At 42.8% G+C, this 21608-nt stretch overlaps 1 protein-coding gene across 1 annotated transcript in view; it reads left to right on the plus strand.

Moving 5' to 3' along the window:
- prkdc (protein kinase, DNA-activated, catalytic subunit) overlaps nucleotides 1-21608 on the plus strand; it is a gene marked incomplete at its 5' end in the record, with an annotated part of 219814 nt that overhangs the window by 86474 nt on the left and 111732 nt on the right. The window contains 8 exons of the mRNA XM_084325881.1: nucleotides 1059-1202; nucleotides 2022-2173; nucleotides 2953-3084; nucleotides 4162-4273; nucleotides 5549-5676; nucleotides 16900-17049; nucleotides 18178-18351; nucleotides 19868-19966. Coding sequence (XP_084182007.1) covers nucleotides 1059-1202; nucleotides 2022-2173; nucleotides 2953-3084; nucleotides 4162-4273; nucleotides 5549-5676; nucleotides 16900-17049; nucleotides 18178-18351; nucleotides 19868-19966 — 1091 coding nt within the window. The remainder of the gene's footprint in view (nucleotides 1-1058; nucleotides 1203-2021; nucleotides 2174-2952; nucleotides 3085-4161; nucleotides 4274-5548; nucleotides 5677-16899; nucleotides 17050-18177; nucleotides 18352-19867; nucleotides 19967-21608) is intronic.

Raw genomic sequence — 21608 nt, forward strand, 5'->3', positions numbered from 1 at the left:
GGCGCACCAACCGACCTGTAGGAGTCGCTGTCCACAACGCCCGATCCCCACCCATCAGTTTCCCACCCCCTAATACGGCCAATGTGTATTAGTATGAACGACCAGCTAAACTGAAAGCAATGTGGAGCGCTGGGCTCGAACAGGCGAGCCCAGCGTCTCAGCATTCGTGGCGAGCGCCTTGCCCACTACGCCACGTAGCAGCCCCCGATAATAGAGACAATTAGGGATGTCCTGGATTACTCTTTAGTCGATTAGTCAATTAGATGAATGCGTCAGTGAGGTGTTCTCGTAGATCTTCACTTTGCTGTATTCAGTTCAATTCTAAATAGAAACTGAAACCACAGCTCACGTACAGAGCTTTACAGACAGGATATAAGAACCTTTGTAAAGCACTTTTTAAAATGTTGAATAAAATCCACTTCCTCAATTAAAAGTGAATGGAGAACATTTCTTTTACAGGGGACATACTATGGAAAAGGGTCTTCAGATTAACAGGCCTAACAAGCTGTTCAGAAGTATTGCCCTTTGTAATGTCACAAGGGGAGACAATCAAATGATCGATTAGCCATGCCTTTTGGAGCCAGGAACACTGCCTACCTAATGTACTGCCCAGTTCGTAAAAGTGTTTTTTTTTACTTTTGGATGTGGGATAATTTTATTAATTTAAAATGTTGCTGTGTTGCTACACCCACCAAATAAATAAATAATGGAAGTTAGATTTAGACTATTTAGTTTTAGTAAAGGACTTTTAACAAACATGTTCTACACATTCAAGGAAGTGTCGTATACAATTGTTGAAAAGATACATAACACGTCCCCTTTTTATTTTATTTTTTTTAGATTTATTTTTTTAGCGTTTATCGCTTTTTACTACTGGGCAGTCCAGTAGAGAGAGAGAGGAGGAACGGGAGACAGAGTGGGGGGAAGACATTCGACGCGTCCGGGAACCGAACCCGGGTCGGCCGTGCCGCGACTCAGCGCGTTATGTGGTTCGCCACTGGGGCGCCCAACACGTCCCCTCTAAGCTGAATGTTTTTATTGTTTTATTTTCTCTACAGGTGTTCCGGCCATATGCCAAGCAGTGGCTCGGCCCGCTCTTACAGCTGGTGGTCTCGGGGAACAATGGCGGAGAAGGGATCCATTTCATGGTTGTGGACATCGTGGTCACTGTGCTCTCCTGGACCAGCTTGGCCAGCCCAAAGGTTCCTGAGACTAATCTTTGTGGGCAGCCTTCTGCCCTTATATGGAGACAGAACACAGCAAGAGGGAGACACATGAGGGGGGTTCTGGTGGGATTCGATCCCAGGGCAGCAGGGCTACTTGTGGTTCCAGAGGTGGAGAGGGTCTTATACAATGCACCATCTCTGGACACTTAATACTTTACATTGTATATCCCCATGTTAAAGTCTGGGACAGCAATTTGCAGCTGTAGTTCCTGCGTTATTTATAAACGTTGCAAAACAGAAAAGTCAAATAATAAAGAGCTTCAAAACCCCTGTTACCACAAATCCAAGCTTTTGAGTAGTCAGAAAATGTTAATGGAGAGGTTTGGTGCAACTTCTGCTCAGTGATGCCCTCCTAGTGGACATGGCGGGTACCTCCCTTACCACCCCCACACTTTTGGCCACAGGAACTCCAGGAACTATGCTGGTCCTAGGCAGAGTTTATGCTGTATATAGCCAAGTCCTAGGCAGAGTTTATGCTGTCAATAGCCAACTCCTAGACAGAGTTTATGCTGTATATAGCCAAGTCCTAGACAGAGTGTATGCGGTATATAGCCAAGTCCTAAACAGAGTGTATGCTGTATATAGCCAAGACAGAGTGTATGCTGTATATAGCCAAGTCCTAGACAGAGTGTATGCTGTATATAGCCAAGTCCTAGACAGAGTTTATGCTGTATATAGCCAAGTCCTAGACAGAGTTTATGCTGTATATAGCCAAGTCCTAGACAGGTGGCTCCATCAAAGTTGATCCTTAGAAGCAGTGGAAGTTGTGGACTCACAGAGATCTTTGTGTTCCAGGGGAACACCAGAGATGAGGTGCTGGCCAACCGCCTCTTGGAATTCCTGATGAGACATTGCTTCCACCCCAAGAGGCCCGTGTTCCGCCACAACCTGGAGATTATCCGCACACTGGTCGAATGCTGGAAAGACTGTGTGGATGTGCCTTACAAGTAAAAGTCATAAACTATTAAAAGATAGCCTTGAATCGATATATGTTTATCACAGTTCTATTACGTATTCTTACTCTTACTGCTGCTATGCAAGTATTATGGTATGGATTGCAAGCTACTCAGAGTAATGGTTTCACATCCCATTCACTTGAACTAGCATAGCTAACAAATGTTAACAGGAGGCTGGCACTGATTTCTCAGAAACAAAACATCTTGAGTGTCCTAAGAGGAGACTTTGTTTTACATCCCCGTGACATCACTGATCGTAGAGTTCTCTACCTGATTTCTACCTTTAAGAGAGAGGGGTGTGTGTTCACAAATACTAACTGAACTGTTATGGGGCACAGGAAGAACATAGGAGAATTCTTAAAATGGGTGGCATTCCATTTTAATCATCAATAGGATATTCCCTTTAAAGGGAAACGCCACCCAAATTAAGAATTCAAATATGATCTTGCCATGGCCTAGGAAAGTTCAGGAAACCAGAGAGGTTTGAGTTTTATATCCAAATGAGTTTATATAGTACAAATTATATCGATTATATAGTACGGTTCTGAAACAGAAGACCTGTATACTCATTCCCCTGGGTGCTCTGTGTCATCTGTACCATCTCTCCCAATACGGAGCAGCTTCAGTCTTTATACCCGATAACATCACATTAGTTATAGACGCTCTTAATTTTTGGATTTGTGAGAGAATTGTTAATTTTTTTTTACTGTGTTAGAGACCATAGGACTAAACATGTCCCCATCTAAGTCTCTTTGTTGTCCTCCTTGTAGACTGATATATGAGCACTTCTGTGGCACAGACCCAACCAGTAAAGACAACGCTGTGGGCCTTCAGCTGCTGGGTATCGTTCTGTCCAACAGCCTTCCTGTTTACCAAGCATCCTGTGGAATTGAATATGACAGGTAAAAAACTAAAATACATGTCTTTTTCAGAAATATACTGTGTTATCCGCTTGTGTCATTCTCGCTGAATAAGCTTTTCATTTTGTTAGGCATATTGCTAATGGCTCATTCTGTGCCTTACCTAGGGTAGATGAGCTGAGCATGAATGCTCTTTTTTCAAAAACATTCTACTCTACACTCGCACAGTTTCACACATTCACTCCTCAGAGCTGCCCTGTACAATAGTCACAGAAACATTGGAGTAGTTGGGGGGGGTTAGGTGCCTTGCTCAAGAGCACTTAAGTGGTAGTTGTTGTGGTGAGAATAGTACTAGAGAGCCAGCTGGCATAAACCACCGGTTACCACTCACGTGACGAAAATATCTCCCTACTTGCTAAGTTAAGTTAGCCCTGCCCCTTGTACTTTACCCATTCCCTTTCATATCTCATTAACCGCTTGTCATAGAGACTTGTGGGGGGCATACAATTGACCAATGGGGAGGCAGGATGGCCTAGAGGTAAAGAGGCCAGCCAGTAACCGAAAGGTCTGGTTCAATCCCCATCTCCGACTGAAGGTTGTATTCCATCTGTGATCTGGTAAGTGCCCTTGGAGCAAGGCACTGAATCCCAAAAACTGCTCCAGGGGCGCTGCACTGCAAGCGACCCTACACTCTAACCTCTGAGGAAATTCACATGTGATTATTGTCCTCACCCTGAAGACAAACAAAGTTTGTCAAAGGGAGGCAACAGTTGTCATTGGAGAATCTAGAAAAGAGGGCAGAGTTTGAGATATATTCTATTAAGTGCAATGCTACTTTGAGAGCACCTCCACATTGGAAGGTTGCATCTTATCATGAAGGTTGGCCACCTCTTGAGATGAGACTGCTGCAGCATTGACTTTGTATTGGTACTTTGTACCCACTTCATGATCAGAAACACCAAATCACCAAATCCATCTGCAACGTCCAAAGTTCCACAGTATGACGGACATACATGGTACAATGACAGCAGGACCTCACATACATGATGACAATACATTTGAATCTATTCTAAAGATGTATGTATTTCTTTCATCCTTTGTGTTCACTTGTGTCTACAGGTACATCCAGTCTCTCACCAACAACTTGTCCTTCACGAGGTATAAGGAAGTCTACTCCGCTGCCGCTGAGATCATTGGCCTCATCTTGAAGAATATGACTGAAAAGGACAACGTATGACACTTGCCCTTTTTAATCCGTGACTGCTTGTGTTTTTGTTTTGTCTGTCGCTGCTGTACAGTGTCTGAGGCAGGAATGTGCGTAGTAGAAAATAAGGGGCTAGATGTCAAACAATCGGGACGTTTTGAGTTGACGGCGAGATAAATCAGTGAAAGTGGCGCGTGCATGCTTAAAGGCTTAAAGGAAAACTCCAACATTTTGGGAAATTAGCTTATTTGCCATCTACCCTGGAGTTAGACAAGAAGATACATACCTTTTTCTTCTCTGTGCATGCAGTAGGAGTAGGAAGACGTTGGGAACTAGGCTAATGGAGGAACCTACTTCCAGTGACTGACGCTAAGCTAGGCTAACGGTGCGCGTCTTCCTACTCCTACTGCATGCACAGAGAAGAAAAATGTATCTTCTTGTCTAACTCCAGGGTAGATGGCAAATAAGCTAATTTCCCAAAATGTTGGAGTTTTCCTTTAATGAAATGTCAGCTGTGTTGTGTGCGGTGTGTCCTGCAGGATGGCCTGGTAATATACACAGTCAGAGGAAAAGATTGTACTTGCAACATGAGATGCACTGTGGTATCCAGGAAATATTGGTACCTTCATTAATCATATTTCTATGGATACGTTTTGAGTTGTATACACTGTTGGGAAGAGAAGAGTGACATCTTTATAACAGTGCCTTAATTATCTCTCTACTCTTAATGTCAAACCAGTTATATGTTGAATATCAATTTGTCGTTGAGCCATGTTTTTGGGAAGTTGACCTTCAAAGTGACAGGATCATAATATATAACAGTATGAGGCTATTGTGACGTAAAGTGATTTATGTCAAATTATATTTACAGCTCTTACTTTATCAAAAGGACAGATCAGGAAAGCCCAGACATTATTTAAGTAAAATACGACAAAACTCAAGTTTCAAGTTCAAGTGATGTACACATGTACAGTACATTATAGTGAAATGCTTGTTTCTGTATGACCCTCCTGAGATTGTGCTTCATTCAGTAAAGAAGTAAAAGACCAAACACTATACAAAATATACAATGAATATACAAACCTAAAATGTACAAAAATGCTAAATGCTAAAATTAGGTAGAAGAATATAAAAGTCTATATTTTGACACAAAAAAAACGTGTAGGCAGACGAGCCATTACTAGTTATGACTGAAAATTATTTATACTGAACACTTCAAACATAATATGCATATCTCTGCCAAACTAATTTCATTATGATGTTATGTATTTCTTGGTTTTAATTCAACCTGGTTTCTTTCAGAACCCTGACGTGGCACTCCTCAGTCTTGCTGCGAACAAGCTGACAGACCTAAAGAAAAAGAGCTTGGATGACAAGTACATTATCTGCTTGAGCAAAGTCTCTAAGCACTTTCCTCCCTTCATGGACCGGTACGTTTTGGGCCTGGGCGGCAGTGGCTAGGGGGCGACAGTGGCTCGGGAGGTGGAGCAGTCGTCTGGCAATCCGGAGGTTCCCGGTTCGATTCCCGCTCCTCCCGGGAAGCGTGTCGATGTGTACTTGTGCAAGACACTTAACCCCTAATTGCTCCCGATGAGCAGGTTGGCACCTTGCATGGTCGCCTCCGCCGTCGGTGTGTGAATGTGTGAGTGAATGGGTAAAATTTGAGGAACAAATTGTAAAGCGCTTTGGATAAATGCGCTATATAAAAAAGCAGCCATTTACCAGCCATTTATAATTTTTTTGCTTGGAATCTAAATGACAATATACATACCGGTAGTAAAAAAACGCTACTGTCACGACAAAACCTTTTATCTTCAAAGGAATCGTCTTTTCAAAACTGCATTTTCAACTGCATCTTCCAACCCCATGTATTTTTGAAGTTGCACATTGGGTTTTGAAAGGGTTTCATGGGCTTTTAGGAGTAAACAAAGAAACCTGCTCACACTTTTTTTTTTTTTTTTATATTTTTTTTATTATTGCAAAACAAAAATTATTAAAAGTCAGTACTCAACACATAATGCATATTGAAACTTTCAGTCAAGGTGGTTAAAATACATGTAAGTACAGAAACAAGATAAAACAAAAATAGTCTATAATAACATTTTAACCGTATACAGTGTATATCCAGCGAAATTACAATTATATAAATGTTAGTATAGAATATACCCCTAATACCTATTTTCTAAAACCCTACACACATATGCTCCAGCTCGAACCCCCCCCTCCCGGACCCCCTCTTGGATAGTACCTCCATTATCCCTCACTCCTAACCAGACACTACCATTATAAGCTAGCTTTTATTCTCTCCACCACTTCTACCCACAATGACATTTTGGATTCATTGAGACCCAGAATTCTTGCTGTAGATATTTCTTGATATATCACATCGAGATATGTAAGAAACCAAACTTTCCGGCACATTTTTTCCGGTTGAAACCAGCGTGATGCGATCAGCTTTTTAGCTACTGTGATACCCGATAAAACCAATCTCTTTAGCTGTGGATTCACTGCAAACTCAAAAACATCATTCAATAGTAATACCGAGGGGTGTACAGGTATATTCCAAGACACGAGTTTTTAGTGAGACATGTAGACTTCTCAATTCAACTAAACAGATGGAAATCACCAAAACCGGAGATACAAGCTTTTGACCCGACAGCAGTCAGATATTGGAGTCAAAATCATTTAAAATGCATTAGCGCCCTTTAAACCTGCACTATGGAACTTTTTCATGTGAAAATATCACTTCTTTAGCAATCTAATTCACGAAGTTGGACTGAACAAAATAAATCCCTCCTAACAGCAGTGCATGAAACCTGCTGACACACGACTAGTGCTGCAAAGTTTGAAAGGCTACAGTCTCATTTATAGTGTATAAAATGTGACAACGTTACTTATTATTGTGTTGCCGTTTTATTTTTATTTTTTTAACAATGTGCAGTTATCGCTCACGGCCACAAGGTGCCAATGTTCCATAGTGCAGCTTTTAACCTTATTGTGTTTAGTCTATGGTGAGATAAAACCATGAGTCACATCTTGGGACATTTTTTTAATATACCGTAGTTCCTCAACTACCTCATCCAGGCATTAAAGCGTTCCGTCTTGAGACGGATTTCCGTCAATTTGATTATATTTATATAATATTTTGATTTATATATATTAAAAAAAATAGTTTTTTTTTTTTTTTTTTTTTTAATAAAGTTTGCCAATAGGGATGTATCAGTAGTATTGGTAGTAGTCGTAATAGTAATCCAGTCTATTTTTTTTTTTCTAAAAAATAAACTAGTTCAACACAGGTAACCACTTTTGCTTAATTTCTTTGATGGCTCAAATGTATGCTCTGGTGTCTAGTCGATTTTGTGTTTTGAGCACAAAGTTCATCATAGATCTAGCCCAGTGGTCACCAACCTTTTTAAGCCCAAGATAACTTTTTTTTTTTTTTGGTGAAGGCAAGATCTACCTATTGAAGCGTTGAGAGAAAAAGACAGCCAAGATTGTACTTTAAACTAAATGACTTTTATTTGCCTGTATTCTAATTACATGCAATGCTTTGGTCCAAAGTAGAACTATTATGTACTTTCTCAGTCAGTGCTAAGTGCAGTCATCTTATGCAGCATCACTTTTCACATCAAAACAAAAGTAGAACTGTAATGTGGACTTTCTCATATTATTAACATTGACAAACATATTTACAATTAGCATTTTATAAAGTAGAACTGTAATGTGTACTTTCTCAGTCAGTGCTAAGTGCAGTCAGTGCCAAGTGCAGCATCAGTTTTCACATCAGAACAAAAGTAGAACTGTAATGTGGACTTTCTCATATTATTAACATTGACAAACATATTTACAATTAGCATTTCATAAAGTAGAACTGTAATGTATACTTTCTCAGTCAGTGCTAAGTGCAGTCATCTTATGCAGCATCACTTTTCACATCAAAACAAAAGTAGAACTGTAATGTGTACTTTCTCAGTCAGTGCTAAGTGCAGTCAGTGCTAAGTGCAGTCAGTGCTAAGTGCAGCATCATTTTCACATCAAAACAAAAGTAGAACTGTATGTGTACTTTCTCAGTCAGTGCTAAGTGCAGCATCACTTTTCACATCAAAACAAAAGTAGAACTGTAATGTGGACTCTCAGGGTAAGATCTAAAATTTTTTTTTTTTTTTTTTTTTTTTTTTAATTTTCATGGAAAGATCTACAGGGACAGTCTCAAAGATCGACCAGTCGATCAAGATCGACGGGTTGGTGACCACTGATCTAGCCTCTTAATTTTGCTCTCAAAGTGCACCAGATTGATGCATTTAACTTTAAAACTTAAAAAAACAAAAGTTCCCCCCCCCCCCGGACCCCCTAAAGGGGCCGAGGTTCACCCACCACCATAGTCTCACTAAATCCTGTGGGAAACACTGAGGATTCACATTTTTTACGGCTGTGGGTAGGGCGTTCCACATTGTTGTGGCATAATTGCGAAACGTGTTTAGTCCCTTGTTTGTATGATAACAAGCTTTTTAGTTCATGGTTCAAAGTAATGGGAAAAGGGTGCTAGCTCGCCATCAATCAGAAGCTAGCCACAAGACTTGCATTCATGCTCTCCAGCACACAGCCTCCCTGCCTGGCACAACAACCACAGTAGGGTCTATAGTCACAGTCAGGACAGTAGGCTCTACAAGTAGGCTCCCTTAACCCTTTCTCTGCCACGCTTATATCCATCAATGTTTGATCACTGCCAGCTCTATTTGTCTATGGAGATGTTCACCTACTTTGCAGGGCTATAACCTTTTAAATTGTATTGCTAAATTGACATTACTATGGCCCATTCAACATCGATTAGCTATTGTTCAGGGTGTAGGAACGTTTTTGTAACTGAGGGGTACAATTCCCTGACTGTATTGTTAGATATGATATTTAATACCACTACCTCATGTACTTTAACTTCTGGCCACCCAGTACAAGATATAAGTATGATGAACACTTTCCCACCTGATGAAACGAATCCACACAAATGTACCAAATCGAAGGTTTAATACAGCAAAAGGTGTATACAACGATCACTTAATTACATTTATGATTTGAAATATGAAATATGCACTTTTATGGCAAATGAGTATTCGTAGGTAAATCAACATTGAATGTCCAATCTCTGGTTACGCAGGGAGTAAGTATACAACCTGGAATATTTAGGAAACGATAGCGATGGTACTTAGATGATTATAGCTGGATACACTAAGGGGGGGGGGGGGGTCCCGCTGGTTGTAAGACAGTAGGAGGGGGGGGTTAGAGAAGCCGCTGGCGGTATCCCATCTGGCCGACGGTGTCTTGGGAGAATCCAAAGTCTTGGACACGGTGCCCACAGAACCTCGGACCGCAGACGAATACAGCTGGACCCTCTGTGGACGGTAGCTGCCGGTCCACAACGGAGAGACGTGAGGCGACCTCACTGGTGTAGAGCGCCGTCTCACCTGGAGTCCTCTCCGGGGGGTAGTTCCAACACTCCGCAGTGTTGGCCTTTATCCATGGAATAATCAAAGCACACAAAGCATAATCCAAGCCGTGGAAGGCTCGCCGTCGTCCGGGTAGAGTAATCCTATATACAGGTCCAGTCGCTCTTGGCCCGGAGCTCCTCGGATGCAAGCACCACTAGGGGTCTGCCCAGCCTGGTTAAGCGTCCAGATAACGTCAGGAACGATGGGGGGTACTGATAACTTTAGAACTCTAACCGAACGATGCACCATACATAAATAGACTATTATTAGCTTAATAGAATACGTCCAACTCGACGGTATAGTGCCAAACTATGACTATTCAACTATTAATCTACACGATATCTCAATGCCTATTCTGGGCCAAGTAGGCCTTACTACACCACACGTGCGTTGTGGGTGAGGCTTCGCGTCTGTCACTCTGTTGGAGGGTAAAGAACTGGACTAAAAGGAAGTTCTACTTTACTTGCGCCATATATATATGCGCTATGAACAAATAGTACCATTCGTATCTCGCCCGACATATTCCTGCGCGGAACCGGGGCTTGCCACGACATGTTAGGCGGCACGATTGAACTTGGACCTAGGGGTATGGCAACCTGGCGCCAGGTTCTCGTCCAATGGTAGAATGAAACTATTATGGGCTGTTTAGTAGACTAAAGGGATATTCAATGCATATTGTACAAGGAATATACAGGGGATATCAAACGATATACAAATACAATTAAATATATATATATAAATAAATATACATATTCGGTTTAATCTGATCCTTCACAACAGTTTTACTTTTTCATTCACACATTCATACTTAAAATACCGTCCAGAGTATAAATATGTTTTTATCGTTTTCTGCAGTAATTCATAGAACGTGAGTTATAGCCATTTATGCATATATTAGATAATCAAATGCAGTTTGCTAGCGATTGACGTCAGATAAAAAATGTCAATTGTATAAGGTCCTAAACGTCATGACTCATCATCTGATGTTGACCGGAGGGGGGGGGGGGTCGTTTATAATTCCGTGGCCAACGTTAAATCATTTATGTAGTATGGGTGATATATAGATCAGAGCAGTTTGTATCGAAAATGGTAAATAAAAACGCTGAAACTCACCCCAGTCTCCTCTTACCGTTGGGCAGGCCACGTGAGCGGATCGGCGCGGCCGAGAAATCCGCTCTTCGCTCTTTAAAGCTTGGTCCGCTCCGCTAATCGCTCATGTTGACCCCGCCCCCAAGTCGCTCTCCGCTCGCTCCCCGCTCACCTTGAATCGAGCGCTCCCCGCGCCAGATCGCTCGGCATTTTTTTTTTTTTTTTTTGGAGCATGGTGTAAATTAGCTCAAACTACAACAGTCTACACCCCCTGGGCCCCTTAACAATTGTTTGTATTGAGCCGCATTGTAATTGTACCCATTCTGCAATGTTAAATAACATTGTTTATCCATTCACTAGCTCTATTAAGCGATGATAGGCTAGCCGAGCCACAATGCTATGGTCGCTGCCATTAACGTTAGCATGTAAGCTAACGACAAAACAATGGCGTCGATACTTTTTCTAACAGGAGTGAGTGAAGGAGGAGGAGTGAAGCCTGAACCGGATATCACAGGTTCACCCTTCTCATTGGTTGAAAATGGCTTTCATGTTTGTACATCGCCATCTGTTGCTTTGGCATTGTACTGCATGTATATTACATCAACAGTGTTAAACCACTGTGAGCGGCCTGGAGTGGATTGGAGCGGAGGAGAACTCTCGCTCCGGACGTTGCGCCGACTCATTTTAAAACCCACTCCTCGCTCACGTCAAAACCGGCCGCTCCGCGCCCCGCGCCGCTCACGCTCCGATCCGCTCACATGCACTGCCGTTGGGTGATGAGAGTGGAGCAAAAAGTTCGCTGTTATGGGATGTTGATCTAGATTAACCATTTCCGGGTTGTATAATAATATATACGTCCAAATAACGTTGTTTATTGAGTTATGGCAACCGATCGATTATCCAGTGTGTCAAGATGGAGTCCGGACGAAATATGGGTGAGCACCACTTCCGGCCGTTGACTTCCGGTTTTGGCAACTCGCCGATCGGCCACCAGGTGGCGGTCTTGAACCGTTGGAGAGTTGAGAGGAGATCTACAGCACCCGTCAAGTCTCCGTGGGTGAAATATGATTGCCATGACAGAAATTTGAAATATTGATCTCAAAGACGCTGTACGACGTCATTGGCAGATTACGCATGGTGGAGAATGACGTCTGTAAGATTCTGATCAAACTGGCCAGTATCACGTCTTCGTCTGTTTGGCCCTCCATCCAATTCCTCTGCGTTGTGTCATTTTAATGGTCCTGACGTCTCCGATACTGGCAGATAAGATCCTTATCTCCCCCGTTAGTGCAATCCATAAACCATCCTAATTCTCCACTTCCGTAAGAATTCGACACTTCGACACCGTGAGATACCTTATGAGGAAAAGCGTTGTTTTATTGCTATAAACAGAACCTCATAATCAGATGTTATCAGATGTTATCAAATTGTATCGTCCTTGAAGAGTCTATTCCTTGAAGAGTCTATTCTAATGATCTTTCGGTGTGTTCGTCTATCGTCCTTTTGTGATTCAGTCCAATAGTGTTCAGGCCTGTTCGTTAGCCTAACCATCCTCGTGGTAGCCGAAGCTACTGGTGATGTGGCATTCTCCCCCCCCCCCCCCCCCCCCCTCTCAATGAGAGGAGAGAGTGTCGTCTGTGTGATCTCAGTCCTACTCGCTCTTGGTCTGATTCTAGTCTGAGTCAGATTCTAGTCTGCCTTACACCCGGAAACACCGTTCGACTCATAGATGTTCGTCGTCGCAATGACGGCCCCGCCTTCTGGTTGTCATGCGACGTGTTGTCATGACAACTGCATAACCTTTAACACTAATAAACTCACGTTTCATTAAGATGAACCTCTCTCCCTCCTGCCCTGGGAGACAGTACACTCTAATCTCAGATGTTCTTCCAAGGAATTCATAACAAAACCCTCGCTGACGCGGCCCGTGCCTGTGAAACCACTGGTTCCACCACCGTCAATATCACCGTCTTCCATGCACATTTCAATCACCGTTTTAGCTGTGGTCACCTCCCCCCAATCTATACATCACATACATTGAAAAAGCACTGTTTTCTCTCATTCCCCCCTTTGATTCTCAATCAACTTTCAGAATCAACAGACTACTTGGTTTTTCAATTAATTATACCCCAAACATAACAATTAGGGCCCCGCCGTCTGCTGTTTTGCCTTGTTTTCCATTACCCGCATCACACCCAAACCAGAAAGGATAAACCACGGTCATGGAGGAGAGAGAGAGACAGAGAAAAACACAGATTGCAACTTTTCAGACGACACACCTAAACCCTTCGGCCCCCCTAGTAGGTACCCCACGTCCAAATCAGAGCGCTCCCTTCCCTCTTACAGTACACCTCCCATCTTGGGCCGGCCCCGTCTTCTAGGGCAAGGGCCCCTTTCAGTGACGGCTCCTTTCCTGAGCTGGTCCCCCTCCCAGGGCGCGGTCCCCTAGGCAAAAATGTCTCCCCTGGTCTGCTACTGCTCAGTGTCTCTGGCTGTCCTCTCCACATCTGCTCCTCCACCGCCGCCGTCTCCTCTCTCTCGTCGTGGATGATCTGTGTACCAGGCGGTGCCTGGCCCCTGCGGCTTCCTCCTCCTCCAGTCTGTCGAAAGCAGAAACACAACACCGGCAGTCGTCTGTCAATTCGACTTCCCTTGTTTTGCTATTAGTCTACCACCTTCTCCACACCCATATCTAATCCTACAGGGCTGTTCCCTGTTTTGTTGTCTTCCGGCGTGACACCAGCAGCTAAACGATACCCACTCGGCGCTCTACGTTTGTCCCACGGGTGACCCCCAGCGCGCGCCAGTTCTTTCTGGTGACGTGTCCCCTCAAGACTCTGCCTATTTATTAGGTGTGAGAAGGCCCCACTGGAATTCAAACTCCCTCTTTATTCAATAATTAACCCATTCAAATAACTGCACCATCTTTCTGTGCAATTCTTATTTAATCCTTTGTATAATTAAACTCTATCTAATATTATTATTATAATAATAATCCACTCTCTGTGCTAAATATTCCCCTATGGGTAATGAGAACTCCCCAGCACTACCCCCCCTCCGCCACTAGGTGGCGACCTACTCCTCCTCCATTTGCTTGTATTATCCCACTGCCCCCCTAGATGGCGGCCAAAACTCAGTCTAGAGGATTGTAGGTGACGTGTCACTTCCTGATTCTAAACCCCTCGTGGCTCTGCGGCCATTTTGACTCGGTGCAAATGGCTACTCACTCAACAAACGAACGCTGCCCTTCCTTCCAAGGCCTAAAAACACAGCTGTTTTTCCTCCCTTTCCTATCCATTATCAGGGGACGCTTTCTCAGACTAATACTCTTGCCTGATCGGACATAATACACACTGGTACAATCTCCTTTCGACTTTCCTTCTGTTATGAAAACAGTCCCGCCATCAACAATTTTTCGATCTGATTCAAGCCCCCCCCCCCCCCCCCCCCCCCCTTTCCTCATCTCGCATTTACCCTCCTTAAACCAAAACTGTGCAGCCTGCCTCGTTTGCTTTTCATTCTCTGTAGATAACACCCTCGATTTTCACCATGGCTCTCTGCTCATATTATCACAGCTGGCTTCTCTGTCGCTACTTATTTACGGATGCACTATCTTCGTTCGTTTTTATTTGGCTTAAAAGATCAAAACAACCATGTGTGCACAGTGAACTCACATTTTTGATCGGAGCGCTGTTTCCCCTACAGCGCTGGTTCGCCTCCTGACCGCTCGACTCGCCGCTCTCTCCCAGGGCTGGCCGGCCTTGCTTCGATCATGATTCTCCCACACATTGATGACTGTTGTCCACTGTCGCCCCATTATTGAAAAAGTCTTTATCCGTTGTTCTTATCTCTTGCAAATCCGGCTGTCATCAACAACCAACTGTTCCCGTTGTTTTAATCTCTTGCAAATCCGGCTGTCATCGGCACTAACTGTAAGATTCTGATCAAACTGGCCAGTATCACGTCTTCGTCTGTTTGGCCCTCCATCCAATTCCTCTGCGTTGTGTCATTTTAATGGTCCTGACGTCTCCGATACTGGCAGATAAGATCCTTATCTCCCCCGTTAGTGCAATCCATAAACCATCCTAATTCTCCACTTCCGTAAGAATTCGACACTTCGACACCGTGAGATACCTTATGAGGAAAAGCGTTTGTTTTATTGCTATAAACAGAACCTCATAATCAGATGTTATCAGATGTTATCAAATTGTATCGTCCTTGAAGAGTCTATTCCTTGAAGAGTCTATTCTAATGATCTTTCGGTGTGTTCGTCTATCGTCCTTTTGTGATTCAGTCCAATAGTGTTCAGGCCTGTTCGTTAGCCTAACCATCCTCGTGGTAGCCGAAGCTACTGGTGATGTGGCATTCTCCCCCCCCCCCCCCCCCTCTCAATGAGAGGAGAGAGTGTCGTCTGTGTGATCTCAGTCCTACTCGCTCTTGGTCTGATTCTAGTCTGAGTCAGATTCTAGTCTGCCTTACACCCGGAAACACCGTTCGACTCATAGATGTTCGTCGTCGCAACGACGGCCCCGCCTTCTGGTTGTCATGCGACGTGTTGTCATGACAACTGCATAACCTTTAACACTAATAAACTCACGTTTCATTAAGATGAACCTCTCTCTCTCCTGCCCTGGGAGACAGTACACTCTAATCTCAGATGTTCTTCCAAGGAATTCATAACAAAACCCTCGCTGACGCGGCCCGTGCCTGTGAAACCACTGGTTCCACCACCGTCAATATCACCGTCTTCCATGCACATTTCAATCACCGTTTTAGCTGTGGTCACCTCCCCCCAATCTATACATCACATACATTGAAAAAGCACCGTTTTCTCTCACGTCGTAACACGTCATTGGCGATTAAAGGGTTAAAACGCTAACGCTATTAAAAAAAATACAGTGGAGGTTAAAATAAGAATATGATTTGGCCTGAAAAAAAGTTCAGTCAGGAGATTTTTTTTTGCTTTAATCCGTCCTCATCTCACTTGATAATATAGTTCCTCAACTACCTCATCTCACTTGATCATATAGTTGCTCAACTACCTCATCTCACTTGATAATATAGTTCTTCAACTACCTCATCACACTTGATAATATAGTTGCTCAACTACCTCATCACACTTGATAATATAGTTGCTCAACTACCTCGTCATCACACTTGATAATATAGTTCCTCAACTACCTCATCTCACTTAGTTGCTCAACTACCTCATCACTCTTGATAATATAGTTGCTCAACTACCTCATCACTCTTGATAATATAGTTGCTCAACTACCTCATCACTCTTGATAATATAGTTCCTCAACTACCTCATCTCACTTGATAATATAGTAAATGGACTGCATTTATATATAGTTTTTATCCAAAGCACTTTGAAATTTGTTCCTCATATTTTACCCATTCACTCACACATTCACACACCGACGGTAGAGGCAACCATGCAAGGCGCCAACCTGTTCATCAGGAGCAGTTAGGGGTTGCTCAAGGACAATTCGACACACAGGACTCAAACCGGGAACCTTCTGATTACCAGACCACTGTCGCCCCACTATATATAAATGCAGTCCATTCTAGGCGGCTGGGTGGCGCTCGTCACCAACGCAAGAGACACCTGGTTCGACTCCGGCTGTCGGCGTTGCCTCCGTCTTGCGCCGGCCGTCATACTAACTCAATTGGCAGAGTTAGCGGGTGGAAGTCGAAGGGTGGTAGTCTGGTCGTTGTGGACAGCGACTCCTACAGGTCGGTTGGGGACGCCTGCACAGCAGAGACAGGAAAAATAGCGGGGGTAGTGTGAGCCTCCCACACGTTACACCTCGCCAATGAGAGTCCGCGCTGGCAGGTGAAAAGATGTGACAGGCTGCCTCCACATGTATCGTAGGGGACATGTGATGCAAGGCTTCTATCCTCCCTACAGCCAACCAGTGGGGGGCATATGCGAGCAACGTTCAAGACAGGGGAGGGGAGAATTGACACGGCTAAATTGGGATGGGAGAAAAAAATAGAAAAATAGGAGAAAAAAGTGGATAAAAAATAAATAAAATGCAGTCCATTCTAAGTAGAATAATGTTCTGTGTGTTTCAGGTTTGTCAATTCGGTGTTCTTCCTGCTGCCAAAGCTGCATGGCATCTTGAAGACTCACTGTCTGGAGTGTGTGCTGAGTCGGGCGGAGGTCATCCCAGACATATTCCTGCAGCTGAAGACCAAAGGCTTCATTCAGATGTTGGGCCACAGGTCAGTCCCAAACACACTAAACACACTCTTCAACACCTGCATTTACACTTCACTCTGTGCATGCATTCTGTTTCATTGCCTGTCCTCCATTGACAATATTTACAGTTTTCATAGAAAGGCCACCTTGTTTGAGTGATGAATGTTCAGTGTCTTCATATCTTGTGAATGTGTACAGTCACCCCAAAGTAGAAAAACATAATACATTAATTAATTAATTAATTAATTAATTAATTAATTTAAAACAATCTGCAGGTGTGCAAAGCCTTTGAGAATTAGTAGGGGAACTCTTTAGACTGCATTTCAACCCTTTATTTGTTCTGTTTTTTTTTTTTTATATATATATATATATATATATATATATTAGAGGTGGGCATAGATTAATTTTTTGAATCTAGATTAATCTATCTGCAATCCTGGATTTAATCTAGATTAATCTAGATTAAAATGGCTCAAAAAAAAAAAAAAAAACCTGCCGAAGGCATTCAAAATATGTGTGTTCTACCCAAATAATGACCAGAAGTAAGTCCTTACTTTTTCTTTCCTCCTTATGTTTCTCAGGCCAGGTGGCCCATTACACCATGAGCCCATCTCCCGTTTCCAAAATGCATTACAGACTGTTTGAAAAAGCTGTTTTGCTATGATAATTGGTAATGAAATATCAAAATAATGTTCAATAAGATGTACTTGTGTTTAATAAGTTGTTTTATTCAGAAGTTAACACAAATACATAATATTACCAGTACAGTACAGTATCTAGCACACTCTCAGGAGCAAAACAGAAAGAATCATTTCAAACTTGAACTATGTGACATGGCTTGAATCAACTGCTCCAGTGGAGTTGCTCAGTGGCCAATGGTGTCAACTGTGGTTGTACTGGGCAGCTCCCAGGTGTGAATGGAAAAGAACATCTGTGCTCAGCGAACCTACCCTGGGTAAATAAAGGTAGAAAAAAAAATGTTTAGATTAATGCGTTAATTATATTATCGCGCGATACTAGTATAGCGTTAACGCAGCACGTTAACGCCGTTAACGGCCCAGCTCTAATATATATATACTGTAGCAACTATACTGAACTTGAAATGACGAGCTTAAATGTAAGAACCTGGTATCCCCTCTTTGCTCTCTCAGGGATGAAACCAGACAGAGGGTGTGTCTAGATATCGTCCACAAGATACTTCTCCTGCTGACCCCAGTACAGCTCCTGGAGATGTTGGGAGCGGTGACCGCGTTCATCTCCCACCCATCACCAGTCTGCAGGGAGAGGATGTACGACATCCTCATGTGGATCCAAGACAACTATAGGTGAGGAGCCATCTTCATGGCCTGTTATCTACTCCAAGACAACTATAGGTGAGGAGTTATCTTTATGGCCTTTTATCTACTCCAAGACAACTATAGGTGAGGAGTTATCTTCATGGCCTTTTATCCACTCCACCACTCGGCATGGATAGTCTGACACCTGGTCGGCTAAAACAGGATATCTGTCGTCAGAGAATTCCCCCAATACGAGAAAATCCAATATACAAGAAGAAGTCTTTATTTGTCATGCAGATTAACACACAAATGCGAGATGGGCGACCTACAGGAACACACACACACATGCACTGAGTCGCAGATGAATTGTCTCTGCACTTGAGATATTAGAAGCAGAAATTATTTGCATTCATCATCGATGTATTACCATTGCTAGTGCATGTTAACACTTTGAGCACCAGAGGTTAATTCCGTATTAGTCCCTTGAATGCCCAGATCCACTTCAATGTTAGCATTAATATCGCCTTTTCCTGGAATATTCTAGAATGTTGTCATTTGTCAGCCTATTTATGAATCGTTTTCAAATAACCGCTAGATAATCGATAGTATATGTGTGCGCACGCACGCTCGTGCCGCACGCTGATAATCGCTGCTCTTATTTCGTGACGGTGCGCACAGCCAAACAGCAATATCACATACCGGGTAATCACATAAACGCTTATATATCCATGAAAACGGGTCTGATCCTTAGACTGATAACATAGATTCATTACCTGAGATCAGATGGTATCCAAATGGATTATTCCAATTCCTGATTGCCATTCGGAAAAATCGCTCATTTGATTGATCCACCGAGTATAGTGTAAACACATAATCACCTCTCTAAGGCTCCAGATTGAACTCTAGTAGACCCCGGCTGCATGAATGAGAAGTAAAATGTGGAGTCAGGATTTCTTTCTCCCATTCACTTTCATTGAGTCCAATCCAAAAGGGTGATTTACCATCTGGGAGACGATAGGGGGCGCTTTTTTCACATCTGAGCGCCGGGGGTTCCTGGATCTCCAACGGTAGAGTCGCTTGATGCAATATGATTTCAGATCGATAATAAAAAAAAAATATATATATTCTCGGGCGTGGGCATTCAACCCGTGGGGGGGTAAACCCGAGAAATCTCGGGCGTGGCATCCAAAGTGTTAATAGGGCTGAAAATCTTTCTCCTGAGACATAAAAAAAATATATATATATTATTTTGTCTATGGTTAAATATGTTGTAGAAATGTTTGGAAGATGATGCCGCATAATTCTTTATTTCTATTAAAAAAATCAGGAAATGTCTTGTTTGTTGTTGTTTTACCTCCGAAGACTTGCTCTAACCTCGCTAACAACTTGTTAAATTGTCCAAATTGAAAACAAGTTGACAACTCATGCTTCTGATATTTCAACAGCTTTGCACAGAGAGGACTTCCAGTTCAAATACACCAGATAGAAAAAAATAGTTCTCTTTTACTAAGCTTTTATAAAAGTTCTGTTCCACTAAATGTAAAAGATGTATTGTGTTTTTCAGTGACACAGAGAGCATGGATGACGGAACATCATTGGAGATCTTGAAAACATCCAAAGAGGTCCTCCTTCAGGGTTTAACAGAGGAAAACCAAGGCCTGCAGTAGGTTCCCCTGCATCTGACACTATTTTCCTTTGTCTCTCACATGGGACATACTTGACTCTTAACACTTTCAGTGCCCAGCAGGGGGCGCACATTTAGTGCTTGAATGCCCACCATCCACTTCAATGTTAGCATTAATATCGCCTAATCTATGTTTTAAATTATGGCTATGTCTAATCTGCCCGTCGCTTATCAATGACTCATTTTCCAGTCAACATTGTCGAAGCGGATTGTTTTTTTATTGGTTCATTTCCGTTTTATAGCATTTTGAAAAGCCCTCGTTTTCAAGGGGGAAAAAAAGAATCTGTGATAAACAAGTCAAGTCAAGAGTTTTATTTGTCACGGCATACAAGTATACAATGAAATGCGGGTGGTCTTGCCCGCAACGATGTGCAATACAGTGGTACAACGTATAATATAATCCAATAAAAAAACAACATTGTGCAATAAACAGGTAACAGGTAACATGGTGGGACATCTCGGTATCTGTACATAGTTATTTACAGAGCATATAGGACATGCTGGGTCCTTTGGTAGTGCAATACACTGTTACTGTTGTTATACTATTTTTAAAGTGACCTTTCCTTTTTGGCCATAAGTGTGGGCGTGTGCGGCATGAGTGTGTGCCTGCTCATGTTAAAGTGGCTGCTAGTGTGTGGGCGTGCACAGCGTGCGTGTCGTGTGTGTACCCTGTACTGTAATATTCTAGAACGTTGTCATTTTTCGGCCTATTTATGAATCGTTTTCAAATAAACGCTAGATTATCGTTAGTATATGTGTATGTATATGCACGCTGGTGCCACGAGCTGAAAATCGATTCTCTTAGTTCCTGATCGCTCGCACAGTCAAACAGCCATATCACATATAGGGGAAAAGCTTATATCTCTGTGAAAACAGGTCTGATTATCCTAAGACTGGTAAAATAGATTCCTTACCTGAGATCAGATAGTATCCAAATGGATTATTCCAATTCCTGATCGCCATTCCAAAAATCGATCCTTTTATTGATCCAACGCGTATACTGTAAAACACATATTACACGCTGTGCTGAGGGTCCACAATGAATCTGATCGGCTCCGGTTACATGCGTGAGAAGTAAAATGTGGATTCCGGAGTTTTTTTTTCTCATCCATTTTCATTGAGTCCAATCCAAAAGGGTGCATTACCATCTGGGAGACGATAGGGGGCGCTTTTTTCACATCTGAGCGCCTGGTGGGGCAGGTTTACCAACGGTAGACTCGGTTGATGAAATATGAATTCAGATCGCTAATAATAAAAAAAAAAAAAAGAGAATTCTCGTGATGGGCATTCAGGGGGCGGGCTGATAACCAGAGATATTTCGTGATGGGCATTCAAAGTGTTAAGAGCAATATTGTGCAATGTTGTTTTTGTAGGTACTGCCTTCGTAGCAAAAACCTAAAAATAAAATACCATGTGGATTCCCTACCCACTATAAAAGAAAAATACATACGTTCCCTCTGTCTGTCTGTCTGTCTGTCTGTCTGTCTGTCTGTCTGTCTGTCTGCCTGTCTGTCTGTCTGTCTGTCTGTCTGTCTGTCTGTCTCTCTCTCTCTCTCTCTCTCTGTCTGTCTGTCTGTCTGTCTGTCTGTCTGTCTGTCTGTCTGTCTGTCTGTCTGTCTGT

The sequence above is a fragment of the Notolepis coatsorum genome (genome assembly GCF_963971535.1).
Source record: "Notolepis coatsorum genome assembly, chromosome: 12".
NCBI lineage: Eukaryota > Metazoa > Chordata > Actinopteri > Aulopiformes > Paralepididae > Notolepis > Notolepis coatsorum.